General features: G+C 38.4%; 2 protein-coding genes across 2 annotated transcripts in view; one reads left to right on the top strand and one right to left on the bottom strand.

Moving 5' to 3' along the window:
• Positions 1 to 21,008, top strand: part of LOC136677399 (centrosomal protein of 89 kDa-like) — a 135,274-nt gene that overhangs the window by 63,699 nt on the left and 50,567 nt on the right. The gene's annotated exons all lie outside the window — the stretch shown is intronic.
• LOC136676990 (E3 ubiquitin-protein ligase RNF182-like) overlaps positions 17,322 to 21,008 on the bottom strand; it is a 28,027-nt gene continuing 24,340 nt past the window's right edge. The window contains exon 2 of the mRNA XM_066654321.1: positions 17,322 to 18,246. Coding sequence (XP_066510418.1) covers positions 17,342 to 18,232 — 891 coding nt within the window. The 5' untranslated portion in view covers positions 18,233 to 18,246 and the 3' untranslated portion in view covers positions 17,322 to 17,341. The remainder of the gene's footprint in view (positions 18,247 to 21,008) is intronic.

Genomic DNA, 21,008 nt, shown 5'->3' with positions numbered 1-21,008 from the left:
CAGCTTTTATTCTGCAGAATTGAGGGGAAGAAGGTTTTGAGTGACTTGTGCAACAGATTTTCAATCAGCTGTGGGGAAATGTGCAGGTCACGCTTTCATGAATTGGAAGAATCTTAGTTGGTATGAAAACCAGCGCAGCAAATTTATGATCTGACTCTAAAATATATGAAATATATGGTTAACATATTAAAGTATTATTGGGGAGTGAACCCTGATCATTCTGCAGTTATTTCTCTCTCTCTCCTCTCTCTCTCTCTATCTCTATCTCTATTCATTTCTCTCTTTTTCTGTTTCATTCTCTGTTTCCTGTTGTCTCTGCCTCTGTTGTGGATTCTTTAAAAAAAATGTTGTTTTGTTTCTTTCTCAGTTTCTCTCAACCCCCTTCCCCTTTTCCTATTTCTGTATTTTCCATCTCTCTGTTCTTTTTGATTTTTATTCTCACTGATTTATTTTCTCTCTCCTATTCTCATATTGCCATTATTGCCATGGAACTGCTGACATTCATTCACCAATTATGACTTATTCATAATTTCAGTTTGCTCATATTCTCACAACCACACTTTCCTCTGTAATTAAACAAATTAACATAATAAGGACAATGTATTTAATGTTTAACTTCACCTTTGCTTCTTTGGTAATACTCACTAACTATGAATACAATTTCTGCAACAAATGAAAAAAGTGAGTTTTATCTTGCACGCTCAGAAAAACTGTCACTGTGATGGTATATTTCACTCTCACTGTGGTGGGAACCTCAAGGCTACATACGGAACCCTTTTCATTTTTAAGTTGCATCGATTGCCTAATGGGGTCATTTCAACTCCAGGTGTCATGAATGGTCCTGTTTAATGTATTTCTGTCCTGTCCCTTGTTTCTCTTGTCTCCTTTGTGGTCCTGCCCTCTTGTTTCCCCTGCCAGGTGTTTCTTGTCTGTTCTTTAGTTTATAAATCCCTTTCCTGAGTATCAGTGTTTGTCCAACATTTTACATTCCTAAGCTTTCTGCGTTTAGGTTTAGCTTTCTGGGTGTCTCTGTTAGGTTTGTTCAGGTCTGTATCGAGTGTTTTTGTCATGAAGTTTCACATTCTGTGAACTATAAACCAACTATAAACACATATTAGTTGTTTATATTTTGTTTATTCTTTGTTTTGTTTCCTTCATGTCCTGTTCATTTAATAAATCCTACCTTGCATTTACCTTTGTCTCTATGAGTAGTTCCCGTGGCACCAGGCATTTATTTTGTCTTTCTTTTTAAAGCCATTCTGTTCTGAAAACAAGAACATGTTTGCCTTTCTGTATTACATTGTTAGGGTGCATAATTGGACTTTTACCCTTCTGTTGCACTTTTGAGGGTACATTTACAGGGTTTGTACCTTTAGGGAACAAGAATGTACCTGTATATGGTATGAAATGCTTCGAGAATGTCTTAAGCTGGTGATGTAATCATGCTTAGGGATACAAGCAGTGTTCCTGAAACACCTAATTCTTTATGAGCATGGATGGATTAAGGATTTAAGCATGTTATCCTTTATATAACATTAACATAAATGTCTGTGTGTAAAAGTTTAGGAGAAATATACAACAGTGAAAATCCAGTTCATTGGTGAAGCAAATGATTATTACGTGTCGATAAAAGGAAAAGTGATGCAACACAGTGGTAAACATTTTATTGTCCCAAAGATTTTGGAATTTCTTGCAGGCATCAGGTTAGGAATGAGCATTGATGATGAAAAACATCAGTGCTGTTTTTCTAAACACTCCAAATCTATTACTCACAGTTACAAAAGTACAATGGGCATAATACCGCTGCCAAGAATGTTTAAGTCAGTCCCTAGGATTCTGTCCTTTTTTTTTTTTTTTTGTATGAAACTCTCCGGGTGGGTATTTTTGTCTGTTGGCTGCCACATCAGTTCTCCCTGAAGCTCTGTCATTCTGTTGCACTTTCTTTTCTCTCTCCTTCTCTTCTTTTTGCTACTCCTTCTTTCGCACTCTCTCCTTTCTCTTGCCCTAACAGTATCCCTGGTGCTAATTACGTGAGCAGATGCTTGCGAAGAAAAAAAAACAAAAAAAAACTAAAACAAACAAACAAACAAAAAACACAGTACAAGCAGGAAATAATCACAAGGAAGCAACAGGAGACTGAGAGAAGTGGTCGTGTGACATGCGTCATAACCGGGAGAGGGGAAACAGAAAAGGAGAAGGTGTTAAAAATGAAAGGGGACTGGAAGGTGAGGATGATGATTCATGTGGAGAGAGGGATGGAGGGAGAACATTGTGTGGGTGGGTGGTCTCCCTTTCTATGTCTCTCTCTCTCTTTCTCTCTCTCTCTAAAGGAGTAATTTGTTCATGTCTGGGTGTTGATGCTGTTAGCGCTTATGAATATTTCAGACGGGTAATGAGGCTTTCCTCATTTAACATCACTCCAGACAAATTGCCAAAACAATCCTTAATTCTAGAATCTCTTTCCTCCCCACACCTCCCCACACAATTGTTTTTATGCAGTCACAAGGTCATGTATATATTAGATGTGGGAGGAATAAAAACGTATAAAGTGAACACTTAAAGAATCAAGTGCTCATGTATCACTGGGGTGGCACCCCTCACATCCCTGGGGTGGTCCCTCATGAGTATGGCTTTAAAAGCTTTAGAGAACAAAATAACATCAGTTCTTATATATATTTTTTTAAAATTTAAAATACAATATTTATTTACACTAATCAAGAAAATGTCATTTTTGACCAGATGTACTAAAAATTTGCAGAGTCTTGAGCAACCTGTGCAGGTTTGTGTTTATTGACTGATCAATCTATTTATTAGTTTTTTTCCTTCATATATAGTGGGAACCATTTGAACCCTGACTTTTAATGTGAAAAATATACTCTCGGGTTTCCTTTTACCTCTTAGCTCTAGTCTATTTGTAAGCTCCTTTCTAGGAGCAGGTGTTTGTGATTTTCTCAGTGGTGTTGCCAGCTACAGAACTTTTTTTCTGAATGTTTTGAAGATGACCCGATTAAATGAGCATGAATGAGCCACAGCAGATAGTTTTCCAGTGAAATGAAACTCAAAAACACATTTAGAAGAGAAAGCCTCATACATGTGAGCACCTGTTCAGCTTCCTTCCTCTCTCTTTTAACCCAAACTCCCTGTTTTCAGGGTGTGACATTTCTCTTAAATGCACATGAGTGAACTCTGGCCTTGTACTTATAAACACAGAACAGTTATTTGACACACCACACACGTCATAAATAACACCCTGTCTACATTTATAAATATTCAGGTCCGCAGTTTTTATTGATATACCTCCCAACCCTAAGAGAAGCAGTCAGATGTGGTCAGATATGGTAACCAGCATGCTGCACCATTGCATATTGAGGAAGTTTATATTAATGTGTGGTATTCAGTGCATAAATCCCTGCTTTCTGTGGTGAAATTTCTGTGGGCAGGAATTCTTGGGATAGTATCCATCCAGATGCATCCAACTTCACTTACACTATCAACCAATGGAACAGGTTTATTACTCTGAGGGTGCACAATGTTATGGTTGTTTCAGATAACCACAGGCCATGTTGGCAAGTGATCCACTGTGGTGACTCTCTGTTAGAGCGGCTAAGAGAAAAGAATATAAAAAACACCAAGGCTCCTCATAATTGGTGCATTCAGATTCCTTTAAGGTGCACACATTGATGAACTAGGTATTCAATAGCACAAAAAACTTATTTAATCTCCTTTGAAATGCAATAAGCCTAAGTTCATCATGCCAATTATGTCATATTACTGGTTAATCAATTTAGTTTTAATACAAAATGTAATTCAATGTGTGTTGCATAATGTTTCACACCAAAATTGCAAAATTTGTACTTTCTTTTCTACTTTCTTTTCTAATTCTACTCTCTTCTAGTAATTAAGAATAAGCACACTGGCACTGTTCATGCTGAACTATGAAGCCATTGTTTGAAGGGGTTTATTTATTTATATAGTTTTTTTTTTTCCTGGAGTGTGCTTCCCTCATTCATCTCTTCTTTTTATTTTAACTAGCTTCTACTGCACAGTTTATCCTTTTCATAGATACAGGCCTCAGTAGATTCCTGTCTGACAGCTTTCTATGGCATTAATTTGCTATTTTTTTTGGGCTGAGAGAGTGAAGTTAATTAGAATGGGGAAGAAGTTGAAAGTTAAGTTATGACATTAAACTGAACGGAATGGCGTTTAGAATCACTTTATAGCACACTACCTATTTGTTACATATAAGAACTTGTCTTGGTGAGTGCACGCAGATGACATCACACTGAACATATGCACAAATTATTTACAGTGATATTAACCAAATATCACAGTATCAGTAACCAAAACCTGAGATAAATAGAATATAAAATGAGATAAATGAGTATGTGTGAGTCTGAGCAGTGTTATACAAATTATTCACCAATTATATCAGTTATATCAATATGATATGTACAATTATGCAAAAGTTTATTGTGTAAGTATATTGTAGCAAAATGGTCCTCTTTTCATGAAAGCATTAGCCGTTCATTGTCTGAAACCGCTTGTCCAGTTCAGGGTCGCGGTGGGTCTGGATCCTACTCAGAATCAGGCGGGAACACACCTTGGAAGGGGCACCAGTTCTTTGCAGGACGACACACATTCACTACACACTCACACCTATGGACATTTTGAGTAGCCAATCCACCTGCTAATGTGTGTTTTTGGACTGTGAGAGGAAACCGGAGCACCCAGAGGAAACCCATGTAGACACAGGGAGAACACACCAAACTTCTCAAAAAAAAAATATCCATCCAATTTCTGTGAGTCAGCTGAAACATTTTGGTGTCAGGAATCATATGCTTCTACGAGCCGTTTGGAGGGTTTCATTATTGTATTGTTACACTAGGGAAATTTACATAGAATCACCCCTTGCATTCGTGAAGGTGTTTGTGCAGGACTGCCCTATACGCGACTACGCAAAGTTGCATATGACCCCGCAAATTAACAAAGGCCCCCTCGTCTCAAGTTGGGGAGAGTTTGTGTACAATCAGAGGATGAAGAGAAACTATCCTTCAGGAAAAAAAGACTTCAGGAAGACTGAGATGTGGGAACAGTAGTGAGGTAAACCTGTGACTGTTCTTCTCAAGGTTGGATTGTTAATAAATAATCGTCTATGTACATAGGCGCAGGAATATATTTAGAGTTGGCGTGCACTGCGCAGCTGCTCTCCACGACCTACAAAGCCTCACAGTGCCACAGTGTCATGAACCAAACTTTGAAGCAAAAAGTGAAAAGTGAACATATACAGCTTCTATACTGTCTAGTACTCGTTTAAACTTCCCCAAACACACCAGTACAGTCTAAATGTTGCTTACTATTTCATACCACCTAAGTTGAGTTCTTCAAAGTTTCAGTTCCACCTTAAATGCAGCTATATTCACATAGTTACACTAACACCTGCATATTTGACATTTTTGTTAAAAACCTTAAACCAGGGGTTCTCAAACATTTTTAATATGGGCCCTCTGTGGATGGTAAGTACCATTACTCATCTCCTCTGTATGGTTTTCTGCCTGCAGTTTCAACTTCTATTTACTCAATTCGTTTACAACAGGGTCATTGTCATACCAAGAAACAGAACCAAAAAAATGATAGAATAAGAATAAGAATGATACTTTATGCTTAATTTATCTTATGGTTTAAGTTTAAAACCTCATTTTTCTGTTTATAAAATTGATTGCTTGACACATTTCAGGTCTTTTTGCTTAAAAACTTGTTATTATGCTAGAAAGTCTTGATGGAAAAACTTTAATAAATGATACTGAAACTGGTTTGAAAATTGAACATTTTGGAGGTGCAGCAGGTAGTGTTGCAGTCACACAGCTCCAGGGATCTGGAGGTTGTGGGTTCGAGTCCCGCTCCAGGTGACTGTCTGTGAGGAGTTTGATGTGTTCTCCCTGTGTCCGTGTGGGTTTCCTCTGCGTGCTCCGGTTTCCTCCCACGGTCCAAAAACACACGTTGGTAGGTGGATTGGTGACTCAAAAGTGTCCTGCTTGTCTGTATGAGTGAATGAGTGAGTGTGTGTGTTGCCCTGTGAAGGACTGGTGCCCCTTCCAGGGTGCCCTGAATTTGATAAGCGGTTGCAGACAATGAATGAATGAATGAATGAATGAATGAATAATTTATAAATAGTTCACTTGTCTTAGATAACACTCAATTTTAAATATGCAGTCTTCAGTATAGGGCTAATATACTTACTACTAGGTTTATTTATTTATTTTTTTTAACTGTAATCTCTTTAGAATCTAATATGTTAGTTATATTCACACACTCCCACACACTATGTTCATGTGGCTGCCATTTTGTATAATTCCAAAATGCATCACTAGGATCAGCTAGTGCGGTATAAAGTCCCCATAGCATTGGAATGTGCAAAAGCAGTAGAATGGTGTTCTCTGGAGTGACAGCACTCCTTCCAACCCTAAGAATGAACTGAGGCATTGGTGATTCAGTATTCACCAATGTTCTTATGGCTGAATCCTCACAAAATGTTCCAACACATTCACAGAGTAATAGAGACAGGTACTGAAGCAAAGATTCAAACCTATTAATGCAAGTTTCTACAAATGTTAGCTGTATAATGTTTATGTAATTGGCTGTCATCATATAAACATGGTCTAAAAATGGTACACTTTTTCATGAAAGTGTAAGTGTTGTAAGGGCGGCATGGTGGCGCAGCACGTAGTGTCGCAGTCACACAGCTCCAGGGACCTGGAGGTTGTGGGTTTGATTCCTGCTCCGGGTGACTGTCTGTGAGGAGTTGGTGTGTTCTCCCCGTGTCCGCGTGGATTTCCTCCGGGTGCTCCGGTTTCCGTTGCAGGTGGATTGGCGACTCAAAAGTGTGAGTGTGTGAGTGAATGGGTGTGTGTGTCTGTGTTGCCCTGTGAAGGGCTGGGGCCCCCTCCAGGGTGTATTCCCGCCTTGTGCCCAATGATTCCAGGTAGGCTCTGGACCCACTACGACCCTGAATTGGATAAGCAGTTACAGATAATGAATGTAAGTGTTCTAGTTTTGTAGGTTGTTGAAGTGCAGATGATTTGCCGACACAGCATAGCTCCAGGAATATCCCAGATCATCCATTTACTGGCCATTCTTCTTTCTTCAATATGCAACAGTTCCAATGCTGTAAGTGGTCCACCCAACCTGCTTCCCTGCTGTCACAGCAAACATAATTGTCATGTATTCCCAGATATATTGGGATTGTGGATAATTAGAAAAATTCTTGTCTTGATCTTGTCTGCTGTTAATCAACATTGCTTATCTGTAAGTGGATGGTTTGGAATGTAGTGAAAAAACTGGCTAATCTCTTGTTTTGTTTCTCTGAACCTTTCACACAATGCACAGCAAAGTTCACGTGCATCCTCCTAGTCTTGTGGTCCTGATTTGAGGTGTCTCTATGGCAACAGCAGGAGCAGAGGGGATTGGTTGGCCTGACTTCTCTGACTCCTCAGAGTTCTGTCAGGATGGAGACAGGTAGATGGGGCTACAGGCTGTGTGTGTACATGTGTCTGTAAAAACACTTAGGAAGCGTCATGAAGCAGACAGACATAATGGCTGCTTTTCTGTTTCTTTTCCTTTCTCTCTTTCGCTTCTCACATCTGACAGCATATGATTTGTTCTTGGTCAGGAGGTTGAAAGGCAGCTGAGCGTACTGGTTGCTGGGCATGTTGGAGGCTTGTGCGTATGCTCTTCAGAACGAGAGTAGAGAGGGATAGACTGCGCTCGGTGACAGCCATTCACACTGCGTAATTACACACTGCATTCTGACATTGTGTTGTTCTACAGGGTTATTTTTGAGTCTCTCTCTATCGTTCTCTCTCTTCTGGTTCGCTCTCCTGAGCTCTCAGAGGCAGAAGTGATGTGACTGATTGCATGCGATGGATTGTATGACCTTTGAAGAGAATAAAAGTGCTTCATGCATGGCTTGTGAATGAGGTATGCGGGTGTGTGTGAGTGAGAGAGAGAGAGCGAGTGAACAGATATTTTCTTAGCTGATCATTACTGATACTGTTCAGAAACTAGTGATAAAAGATCTGCTTTCTCTTCATCTTATTTATGTATTAACTCATTTCAACAAAGTGGACGAGATGTATTCAGTGTAAAAATATACATAATAAAAGGTGCAGGGTTTTTATGGACATAATAATTTCAGTTGCTGTAAAAATTTAATTCATTTCTGACTTATTAAAACATGCCTAACAGTCTTAATATGAGCATGACTCAGACCAGTGAAAAAGACTGCAGTAGTCCGCAGTAAATTAAAAAGTAATTTATAATGTCAGTTCTATTGTCAGTTCTTCATTATGTTGCCTCTTTTGGCCTTGGCCTACATTACGCCTTCAATTCAGCTCCTAAAGTCATTAGCAATTGGAGAACTAGCATGACACTTATCAGTGTAGGTATATAGACACCGAGATTTCTACAGACAGAATTCAGCCAATACCCATATAAATGCTTTCGATATTAAAATAGTTTTATAAGGTATAATTAAATTTAAAATGTAAGTATTGTGTAATAAGATTTAACTGGCCATAAACAACATAGCAAATCCCAGATATTTGTTTAATTAATACTGATTAATTTTCGAATCTTAAGGGGGTATGACAGTCATTGGCCTTGCACAAAAGGGTCTGATATTTTTCCCCTCCATGTTCAGTAAAATGTCAGTAGGTTTTGTTTCACTCATTGGAGGGTTTTACAAATTAGTTGGAATCCTGACTTTACACCGTCATTAAAGGAATGAGTGACATGCCAAATAGTTCAATTCATCCCAGTGGTATTAGGTAGAGCTTCATCACTCCTTATTTACCTTAGGCTCATGTGCACGTGCTCCACGGTGTCTCATTCTATAGAATACTTTACACACTGTCTACAGTACCAGGTCTGTTTCTTAAAGGGTTGCATTGGAAGGTAGGTGATTCTAATAATTAAAAGGTGACTAAAAACCAATTTATACATGCCTTTTAATTCATACTATTTTAGAAAATAATGCAAAATAGCACATTTTCACTAAAAGGATTGCCCCCCACTGTAGATTAGCTCACAGCAGAGTAATCCTTTAAGAACTTTCCCCTCGTGGATGTACATACGAGCACATTCCAGTCTGTTATTATATTCCACTACTTTGAAGATGACTGAGCTGAGTTTAGTACAACTGCGGTTTTGTAACGCGCCCCTCGTCCCCCAAAGTCCATTAGCAGATGAATCTAACCGGATGTGAGCTAAATGACTCACCCAAGTGCTGTGTGACACTGCCACAGTCAGTAATGTCTAAACCTTTGAGGAAATTTCTCATGGTTCCCTGTTAGAGTTCCATCTAAAGTGCTAAAATCTGCTAACTGCTGCTGAGAGCTTTACGTCTTTTGAAAAGCCCTCAGTGCATATTTGTTAAGATACACACTCACTTTGTGTTAATCATGCTCTTAAGCGGAGTGACTTCCTCACACAAACACACACACACACACTGCTGCAGCCCTTAAAGCAAACACGCACTGCCAATGCTAATTAAGATTTCAGGCTTGGCTTGGCAGTGCCAGGAGAGAGGTTTGATTGAGGCCGCAGGGTGTTTGTATGTGTTTGTGTGAGGATTAGAGATATCTTCCCTCACCAGAATCTTTTTTAGCAATGAAAGGAGAGAGAGAGAGAGATAGGTACTCTATATAGCATGTGGAGAAAGTGCCCACCAGGAGAAAGAATATTGCGTCTAAATTATTCAGCCATCATTAAAATTCATGCTGCACATTTGCCTAAAACGGCAGAAAAAAAGACGTTGAATATTTGATTGCGTGTATAAATACATCCTTAAATGGGATTTTGTGAAGATAAAGGTCGCTTTTAGATGAAGTCACACATTAGTCTCATGGATTTGAGGAAACATTTTGAGCAAGAAGTTGAAGTATGAGGAGGAACTGAGGCTCCCACAAATCCAAAACACATGTTCATAGGTGAATTGGCTGGATGAGATTGTCCAGAGGTACTGAGCCACAAAGCAAAGCTCTCAATTTACCGGTCAGTCTACGTCCCCACTCTCACCTATGGTCATGAGCTCTGGGTAATGACCGAAAGAACAAGATCGCGGATACAAGCGGCCAAAATTAGCTTTCTCTGACTGGTTGCTGGGCGTACTCTCCGTGATCGGGTGAGGAGCTTGGTGACTAGGGAGGAGCTCGGATTAGAGTCGCTGCTCCTTCGTGTTGAGAGAAGTCAGTTGAGGTGGTTTGGGCATCTGATCAGGAGGTATACCAGGCACATCCAACTGGAAGGAGGCCCCGGGGTAGACCCAGGACACGCTGGCGGGATTATATCTCCCGGCTGGCCTGGGAACACCTTGGGATCCCCCAGGAGGAATTGGTGGATGTTGCGAGAGGCAGAGATGTCTGGGCTTCTTTGCTCACCCTGTTGACACTGCGACCCTGAAATGGAAAAGTGAAAAAGAAGATGAGATGAGATGAGATGATGAGATTGTCCAGAGGTGTGAATGTGTGAGTGACTGGGTGATGCCATGTGATGGACTAGTGCCCTGTTCAGGATGTGTTCCTGCTTTGTGTCCAATGTGTCCCTGTAGGCTCCTCACGACCCTGATCAGGATGAAAGTGTTTACAGCATATGAATGATTAACTTCTCTCTCTTAATTTTCTGTCTGAGTGGTGAAAAAGTGTAAGTTGCTACATTTGTTATGAAGTTTTTAGGTTTTACTTTATGGTTTACTTTAATTTTTCTAAGAAATTTGGAATATTTTTCTGGGTTTTTTGTTAACAGCTCAGCCTTATGTTCTCATGGATGTTAGCGTTTGGGTTCTGGGTGGGTCAGTCAATTGCTCTAAGGACACTAGAGACTCCTTTGATGTATATCTTCGATGAGTCTTTCTTAGATTCAGTAGTGAACACTGTCTTTTTTTTTTTTTAGAAACTAGCCTCAGTAACAATTTTTGACAGAACTTATAGTATTGTGTTACTTTCAGGCACATAGCATGCAGTTGTCTTCTCACAGTTGAAGGATTGACAGAGAAATCTATGGATTTTTCAGACCTGAAGAAAAATCAGCCCTTGGTGTTGTCCAATATGATAAAGATGAAAGTTTAAATTCTGTTTAGCTGAAAGGTTTAGGCTATGTTCATATTATAAGCCTCGTTAATCAGTTCAGAATTTTTGCTCAGATCAGAGTTGGCTATTCTGATGGTTCACATTCATGAATGTTCGCACAGCTTCAGGGTCTGTGTGGGTTTCCTTCTGATGCTCCGGTTTCCTCCCATGGTCCAAAAGCACATGTTGGTAAGTGGATTGGCTCAAACCTGTCCACAGGCGTGAGTGAATATGTGAGAGTGTGTCAACTTGCAAAGGACTGGTGCCCTCTTGAGCAACACAAGCATATCTTGTGTATTGCATTATACATGAGAGGTCAGCAAACAGCTCATCAACTGTACGTGATTACAACAAGGAGGCATAAAACCCCAGCTGGGCTGCCTTTACTGCTGCACCAAGAGATTGGCTAAATGTCTCTCTCCATACTATGTAATGTACAAATCATAAAATAACTGTAATTCTACACTCAAGTAGTGCATTGTGTCAAATTATAAAGCTGTTTATATTCACATATAAGCTTCACATCTTAACATCAAACTAGTGCCCTCTCTACGTGTAATAATTTTAGTTTAATTATCTGAAGTGCATGTGCATGTAGGAATGTATAGAGTTTGGTGCTATTAGGGCTACAGCTCTCATCAATTGCTGTTTTACCACATTGCTGGCGCTGGCTGAGGCAACAGCCCTACTTTGTATGTGCATAAGCAAAAAAATAAAAAGATGCATGAAATCTGCTGTGACCATTCAAATTCATGTCATATGTGCACAAATCGGATACTTACCTGATCTAGGACCACATATGAAAGATCTGACATGTTCACACAGTCTTGAAAAAATCAGATATGTGCCACATTAAGGCAAAAACTCGATTTGTCTAACTTTTGTCTAGTAATGTGAATATAGCCATAGTTACATTGTAACGTCTTACATTGTAGTTAGGAATTTCAATAAGAATGAGAGAAGTTTGCATTGTATCTAAGTTGTTGTGCAGTTGTTTGGTCAATGTTTCATTAATTTTTTAATAATTTAATGGCTATAAAAGTTGTATATGACTTTTGTATAGTTCTCTAAACAGTTATGATGCTACTGGAACATGTTTGTGAGTTCTTTAGGTGTTATGCTTTGACATTTTCTCGGCATGATAAGCTCGTCAATCTAGCAACAGTTGCTATGAGGCACTAATTTTGTGATCCAGGTGGCAGAGCAGCTTGTGTTGATCTCAACTGCATGTGGAAGATTTAATTCGGTGCTGATTGTAGCATCCAATTATGTGATTTTTAAATGAACATCAAAATTAAACATTGCTATAGCTTCTGGAATCCTGTCTGAGTGTGAATCCAGGGCAATAGGAATCAGTTTGATTTAACCTCAGTGTGTGTGGCAGTGGTGAATTATCTGGGAGCCCTCTGGCTCTTTGTCGCACACACTGCAGTTTCTGTGATGAATGGCTTTCATTCCAGCTCAGAGCAGAGGCTCCTAGAGGCAATCAGGTGTCAGAGTAGTGTTTGGAAAAGCTACATTGTTACTGAAGCTTTCACCATCATTGTTGCCCTTTAAAGAGGTGACTTTTGGATAAACGTGCAAGAATTGGGGTTAATTTTTTGGGGGGTGAAAAACGTACTTAAAAAATGTCATTTTTTATAGTGTAGTTAATTAATTAAATTAATTAATTAATCAAAACGTAGCACATTACAAAATAGTAACCCTCATTATTCTGAAGAACTATTGTTGGTATCTGATGTGAGATGAAGTCACCAAGAAATAAGATGGGATGTAGTAAGTTTGTATTTTACTGCTCAAACATTATGTAGTTTAATTTCTGACACTAAGCAAAAATAGCACTGAACTACTTACTGAACTTACTGAACTAAATCCACATTCAGCAGAGCTACTGAATTTTTTGTTTGGGATTAATTACCAAAATATTGTTATAGTTGCAAATATTGAATACTTAATTAATATCAACTAAGGGAAGTACAACTTGTTGACATGATATTACCATTTTTTAACCAGGTATTAGTGATCTGCAAACAAACATACAGTATGTATTTGTTTAGGTTTGCATTGTTGCTATGAGGCTAATGTAAGTTAAAATCACTGAATGTTGGATGTCAAGCTGAAATTAAATGATTTTTTTTTCATTAAAACACTACGTGGCGCATGATGACATACACACATGGGCTTGGAAAATATTAAATATTAACAAGCAATATCACATATGTTCCTAGCCTGGCTCAATTTATAAAAATATGTTGAAACATGTTCTGTAAAAGTTACATTATATTTGAATGATCTGGAAACTTCACTCATTTTGCAGAGCCCAGTGATGTATTAGCAGATTTATTCAGCAATGTAAACACAGCGATGCCACTGTTGAGTCCAGAAGGCAGATTTACATTACTTTTATGGTGAAAAATGGCTTAAATCTCATAAATAACTCTTACTCTAACACACACACACACACACACACAGGCAGACACAAACAGCTGCTGTAAGAAGTTTGGCATTTATTTTTTTTTCTTCTGGTGCCTGGCTTAATTAGTCTCTTATAAAGTTGTTGAAGCTGGAATATGGAGGTGTTTTGTTGTCAGACGTGAACTGCATGCTTTTAGTTTAAGAAAATTAATTGTGCACTTTTGAAATGCCAGCTTTTCACCATCAAATGAGATCTCTATAAATAAAATCACTCACCTATATTTTGTCCCACTCAGTGTATCATGAACACACATTCAATACACTGCTTTGATATTCCTGTATTGTGTTGACTTTTATAGTAATCAGTTAGTAGACTGTGTGCAGACTGTGTTCAAATTAACCTCTGACCTAGTATTTTTTATTAATGTGTTTATTTGAAGTTTTAAATATAGGTAAGGATAAATAGTGGGCCAAACGTGAAGGTCTTTGAGATTGTATAGAAAAACAAAATTCTATTCCCATGACCTTCAATATAATCATTCTCCATTTTTTGCTGCAGTATTTGTTTTGTACTCCTGTGTAATGACAACATAAAGTGGAGGTTTAATTAATTATTGATTCTCTCGCCTGCAGTATAAGTCACTCTCCTGTCATCTATTGTAATTAGAAGTTTTTAAGTTTCTGTTCACTCCCATTAGATTCAGAATACATGTTTGAATGTTGAAATCTCCTTGTCAGCCAGCTGTCATGCCATCAGAATTCAGAAGGTTTTCAAGAGCCACCGAGGCAGTAAATATTAGACTTGGGTGTCCTGGTCGCATTTAAATGTCCATCTAATATAGAGCGAAATCAAATGAAATGTTTACAATCTAAGGTTTGCAAATATGACTATTGCTAAAAGAGGCTGCAGATGCACTTATGTTTTAAATAAACATCTAGAAGTTCATATTTGTCATGTAATTGTCAAAAGCACAGACATAACATATATCATTTAATGATGGTCGCAGAGACAGTGACTAGACTGAGGCACAGATGACAAACCTCCTGCTGAAAGAGTACACACACACACATACACTCACACACACACACAAAGTGGTGTGTTTCAGCTGAATGCTTTCTGCAAACCAAACCTACCTTTACAGTAGTGCCTTTAAAAAGTGTTATTAGGAGTCTTTCTTTAATAACGGTAGTAGAGACGGTGACTAGACATGCTCCAGCTGAAAGAACACACACACACACACACACACACACATGTGTGTATATATATATATATATATATATATATATATATATATAGGTGGGTGGGTGGGTTTTTTTATGTTTTGGATCAATTAAGGTGGTAATATCTCCAAATTCGGGGATTACTGAAAGTGCTACAAAACAATCAATTTGAGTTACAAATGACGTTCTGTGTTAATTCATACAGTGAATAAATACATATAGACAAGTTACCCTTCAGCCACAAACAAACACTGTTTTTTTCCTCAAACATACCATTCCACCTTAAAACACATAGCGCTTCTGAAAGTAAACAAACCAGAAATAACTGCAGGAAATGCTCAGATGCTCAGAAACGTATGTTCAGAATCTTAATGTCTTTTTAATGTTTGGAGGTCTGTATCCGTTGACTAAAAAGCAAACAAAAAAAAACCTTAGATGCCTTTGTTGATGAGCAGAGCGAGAGAGAAATCCTAGCATACCAAACCAAAATAGTTTGGGGCTTAGTAAACACATTAGACCGGTTTCAAGCGCATCAAATTGACTGAAGAGCTAGTAAGTTGTGAGCTTTATAAGTTGTTCATTAAGAACACTGACTGCTCATAAAGCAAGACTTAATGAACTGTTTTACTTAAATATCATCAAATATTGAGCTGCCAGGATCTACAGTAAGTTTTGTCAAGGAAAAGCATGCTTTGATTGTGAAATTTGATTGCACATTCAGAAAACATTAAAATGAACTTTTTTTATATCTACTTTCATTCAGAGGGAAAGTTTAATTGAGGGGATTTTTTAAGCCTCCATCAGACTGTATTGTCTGGAGTGAGGGAACACAGTGTAATACCACTGAGTTGAGATAGAGTAGCGTTTATCTAGAACTTACCAACCACTATCATTAATAGACCTTACTAAAGAGTAGGTGGCTGGAATGCAGTCTAATCCTCACAGCAATATTCCATTATCTAGTTTAAATAACTTCTACAACTTTCGATGGTGATACTGCAGCAAAGGAGAGACATACCCATACCATTGAATATCATTAATACTCTTAATTTCAGGAGAAACTTTTTGTGAGTGGGTTTCTGCACTCTTTAATGTACATCTTTTAGCCCTACCCCACTTTACTCATGATAAACTTCAGTGTTGTATCTGCTCTCATCTGCCCTGACAGAATCCTTTTGCGTCTCCTTCACTGTCAGCATTTTTATGTGTCCTGTATTCCATCCGTGCCTTTGCTCCTCTATTGTGAATTCCTCCAGCGTGGTCATCATGTCAGTTATGATAGATAGAACAGAGTTTATTTTATGTTCTTTCATTCCATTTTGCTGTCAGTGGAGAAGAAAGGGAAGTTGAGGAAGAGGAGATGAAACAGAGCAAAAGCACACTGCTTCGTATTATTGACTTCCTCTTAAATGTCAGCACATCATTTTGTCCTGAGGGCCCTGGTTGGCTAATTCAGCTTAGCTGTGACCTCATTTACAGAGAGGCATGTAATATAATGAAACTTTGAAGGACTCTGCAGTGATTGCTCATGTTGAAAATGGTCAGATGTTACATTAAAATCAATTCCTGGGCAGGTACACGTGGATAAAACACAGCATAAAACAAATCTATGTGCTACTGCTAGACTGAGAATAGTCCACCAACAAAAGACTTTCGTTGTCTGACCCAGATGCTGTCCTATCAGGGTCTGGATCTATAACTGATAAACTTAAATTAACTACTTAATTTAAACAGAATGTTTATTTTAACTAGTGTAACTTTTCTAGCCATTATGGTACAGGTTTAGAGGTCCAGGAAACTCACAGACCAATCATAAGCATTGTATATATCACATGTGACACTACTCAGCCAATCAGATCTGTGCATTTGTGATGAGCACTGTGACTAGCACTGCTGTCCTGGGGCCAAAAAAAATAAGAGTCTGCATAAAAGTTTTTTTGGGATGCTATTGGGACGAGAGTGTTGTGCAGTAAAACTAGAAATGATATAAATAAGCAGACCAATCACAGATTGAAGTATGAAGTTCTCATAATACTGAACATGGAGTCAGCTGTTTACAGATACAATCCCATACCAGTCAGCTTATATAAATATAAATATATATATATATATATATATATATATATATATATATATATATATAATTTTTCAATTCCATATGAAAACTGACAAAATTTTTTGAAATATGTTGAATTATAACTATAATTCTAATTACTATTATGTAACTGGCCAGTGTTTAAAAACTAGCAACACTGCTGTACATGCTCCACCAGTACATGCTCAACATACACTAATATGCCGCAACAACATTAGTGTCACAAAATATTACCTGGAGGTCCTATGGTGGTTTTGACAGTTGAATAACAAGGGGAAAGTGGGCTAAAAATGTGTGTATATGAAAGTAGTAACAAGGAGGTCCTTTAATGTTATGGCTGATCAGTGTCTTTGTGCATACCATTGAATCAAATGTGTCTTTTAATAAAGCCCATACAATATATATACAGTATATATCAGGTTTATTATCCTGCATGGCTCATTAGCTGTGTATAGCTACATACACTGAGACACATACACATACAATCTAGTCAGCTTCTTTCGTAGCAGTCACACATGCCTTGGCACAGGCACTGGCAGAAGCCATATACTAGACAGACTGTGAGACTGGAGGGCACAAGGCTGACACACACAATGCCCAGTGCCACTTTCTGGATCACCAGCAAGTAGATGCCCAAGGGCAAAGAGCCAAAGTAGAAGAACCCTAGAAGCCACACAAGGATCCGGGGAACATGACTACAGAACTTTGACAAAGTGTCCTGGTACATGACTCCATTGTTTGATGCCACAGATCCGGAGTCCAGGCTCTGGTCTCCATAGTAATCAGAGCTTCCATTCCTGCTGGGCGAACGCTGGGCGTCCTGTTGTACATCCATTATGGTGATGACCACGCAGTTGGATGAGTCATGAGATGGACTGTCAGTGGAGGACAGGCTTTTAGGTGTTAGCACTACCTCTTTGCTGTGGTCAGAACTCCAGGATTTGTCCCTGACCACCAGGCATGACATGATGTTTGAGTCGTCCGGGAGTCCGGACACTTCATACTCCCTGACATGTGTCTCGTGGCGGCAGAAGGGACAACAAATACAGCTGGAGCATTCTCCCATGTCGAGGATTTTGTTAAGGCAGCGAGCGCATACGCGGTGCAAACAGTCCAGGATCTTGGGCTTGCGGTTGTGGATGTTGAAGCGCTGATAGCAGATCTTGCACTCCAACTCATCACAAGCATTAGCAGCAGCATTGCCATTAGCACTGATGTTGGCATTAGAAGTAGTACTGAGGGTGGCATTGGTGTTGGTGTTAGAACTCCCACCAACACTAGGGTTGATGATAGCATCACTGGCAGTGGGGCTGGCATTAGCACTGGGATTAGTGTCAGCATTAGCAGGCCTCTCCTCTGGTTCAGCCTGTGCACAGCTCATTGTGGCCTCATAATCTGCAAAACAGAAATAATTTGTTAGGGTAGTGGTTTGTAAAGATGTATGTTATATAAACATTTTTTATATAATAAGTTCGTCTCTTCTTTTTCCTCTCTCTCTTTCTCTGCACATTTCATCTTCTACCTCACTCAATCTTTCTATTAATCTCTTGTAAAGTTGTTAAAGGTGGAATATAGAGGTGTTTTATTGTTTGAGCCATGAGATGTGCTACAGTAGCATTAATTTTCTCTTTTCATTTTATCCCTATAGCCAATTTGTCATACATTTCACACTACACATTTATTTATCTCCCTTTTGATTATGAATAATACCTGGAGGAAACTCATGAAGACACAGTAAGAACACACAAAACCTCTCACAGGCAGTGACCTGAGCCAGAGTTTTGAAGTCTGAACAGTAATACTGTCCTGCCCATTTATGATTAACACAATAAAAAATGATGAATATTTTGACGCTATTTATAAATCCATAATTCCATTGTGTTGCTTTTAAATTTATTTTTTTTACTTAACATAAAAAATTCCATTATAAAATGCTTCAGTACTATGAAGGGAAAATGTGATTAATCACAATTAATCACAGCAAATTGTGCAATTAATCCATTAATTGTTTTTTTAATTGGTCAAAGCTAATGAAAAATCCAAGAGGGTCAGAATTTAGTTCACAATCTAAATTCACAAAAACAGCAGTACCCGAGTCTTTTGCATAGCCTTGTTAGTGGTACACAAATATTTATGATCATTGCCAATGTTAATGTTTGAGGATGCAGGGAATCAAAGGCTTAATTATCCTGTTTTTGGTAATCACTGTTTGCAAAATTAATTGTGAAGAGTAACTGAACAGAGGGGTGGGCTTTAAGTTTTGTTGTGTTTTATAGTGTCTCTCTTATTTGCTTTTTGGCGTCTGAGAGCACCGATTATACTGAAGGTAGAAACGTAATTGTGAGCAAAGTAAATCGCAACAGCCCTCTGGGAAAATGGCAACCCTGTTCCAGCCTCCCCTTCCAAAATCCTTCTCCATTATTAATAACCATAGCACGGCCGCATAATTGCATTTCTAAAAGCAATTTGTTTTGCTGTGCTGAGTAGAGTAGTGCGGTGCACAAACACTGTTGATTGAATTATAATGGGAGAGACAGATTTGCCGGTTGGCTGACTCTAGGTAGCCTTGTAAAAATCGACCTGATTGGATTAAGCCAAGTTGACCACTGTTGGTCAGTTGAATCAGTTTGGGTGGTTAGGTCTTGTGTTAATGGGGTATTTCAGCCAAATGTTCCCATTACTGCATTTTTCCAATAATAATTTTGGCTTCTGTAGTGGTTTTAAACAGATATTATCTGGTTTAAAAAATCTTTACCCTTTCTGATGATCCTATATTGAAGGTAGGTAGGACAAGATAATTGAGGCTGTTTGATTTCTTCCCTGTAATTGTAATAGGAAACCACATATCGTGTCTGTATTTGTTAGCCTTTACATCAGGAAATTCTACAGGGGAATTCTAATGATTTTGTAAAGTGATTCTGAATAATGATTGCTGGGTTTTGTATTCACAGAACACTGTGGATACAAATGCAACAAAGAATGAGGATGCTGATAATGGATGCTATTTAACCCTACAGAATGCTCAATAGAGGATTTAAAAAAAAAAAACTGAACACCTGCTGCTTCAGCACCTCCCTGTTGACTTTAGTTATAAGTTAGTTTTGGTCATTGAATTTTTAGTCCTTTTATAATTTCAAGGAAACACATTGTAATGATGATACACTGAAGTTAAATTGAGTGGATATGCTGCATACACACGTTTGTTAGCAACAGTGAGTTCATTTTTGTGATTTCAGTGTGCTACGTCTTATGATTATTTAATGCACATTATCATTATTTAAAATACACACAAGGCTTCATTCTTTTTGGATGCACAGTTTTTTTCCAGGTGAGCGTGTGAGCTGATTTAAATCAGAGCAGCAATACAGTGTGTCTGATGTATTCATGTGTTATCTTGTAAAAATCATTTAAAAAATCAGTTAAAATCAATAAATAAATAAAAAAGAAAAAGTTTGAAAATCACTTTTTTTTAAATGCCTAGTACCCTTTATATTTTGTAAACATTTCCATATAAATGCACCAGAAATAATCAAGAATTAGAGGAAAATAGATTTTAGGATTTTAAGTTAAGAACACGTATGTTCCTTCTTGTCCATCCATTTTCTCTTAGAGGCCATTAGATATCGTTTTTTCTGGAAGAAGAAGCCAAGACTTGTGGAGGATTGTGGATTAGATTTTTTTCTGTCTCAGAAGCTATTTGGCCTCCTGTTGTTTGTCTGTGTGTGTAATAAGGGGTGGTTAGGCAGCTCCCATTTTCTTTTCCAGTGAGAAAAGGAAGAAGGAATAAGACATGGAAACCATTGCAAAAAACTGAGTAGAACCTTTGGTTGGCTTAACCTTTCTGATGGTTTATCTGAATGTGTGTCAGGCAAATTTATCTTCAGCTGCACCTGCTGAAGCTGCACAGCACTTAGAGGAGAGATGAATGGTGCAATAATAGTGGGTGTCATTAATGCAGTAATAATGAATAATGTGAGTGGCGCTGATGGCGCTGCATTAACCTCTGAACTATGTTAATCACTGCTGCGTTACACTCAACAACGTTCTGTGCATGACACGCACTCTGACAAAGATTTTCAATCACCCCATATGCACGCACACACACACACACACACACACACACACACACACATACACACACACACACACACAGATAA

The sequence above is a fragment of the Hoplias malabaricus genome, chromosome X2, assembly GCF_029633855.1.
Source record: "Hoplias malabaricus isolate fHopMal1 chromosome X2, fHopMal1.hap1, whole genome shotgun sequence".
Lineage (NCBI taxonomy): Eukaryota > Metazoa > Chordata > Actinopteri > Characiformes > Erythrinidae > Hoplias > Hoplias malabaricus.
This window is presented reverse-complemented; position numbering and strand designations above follow the sequence as displayed.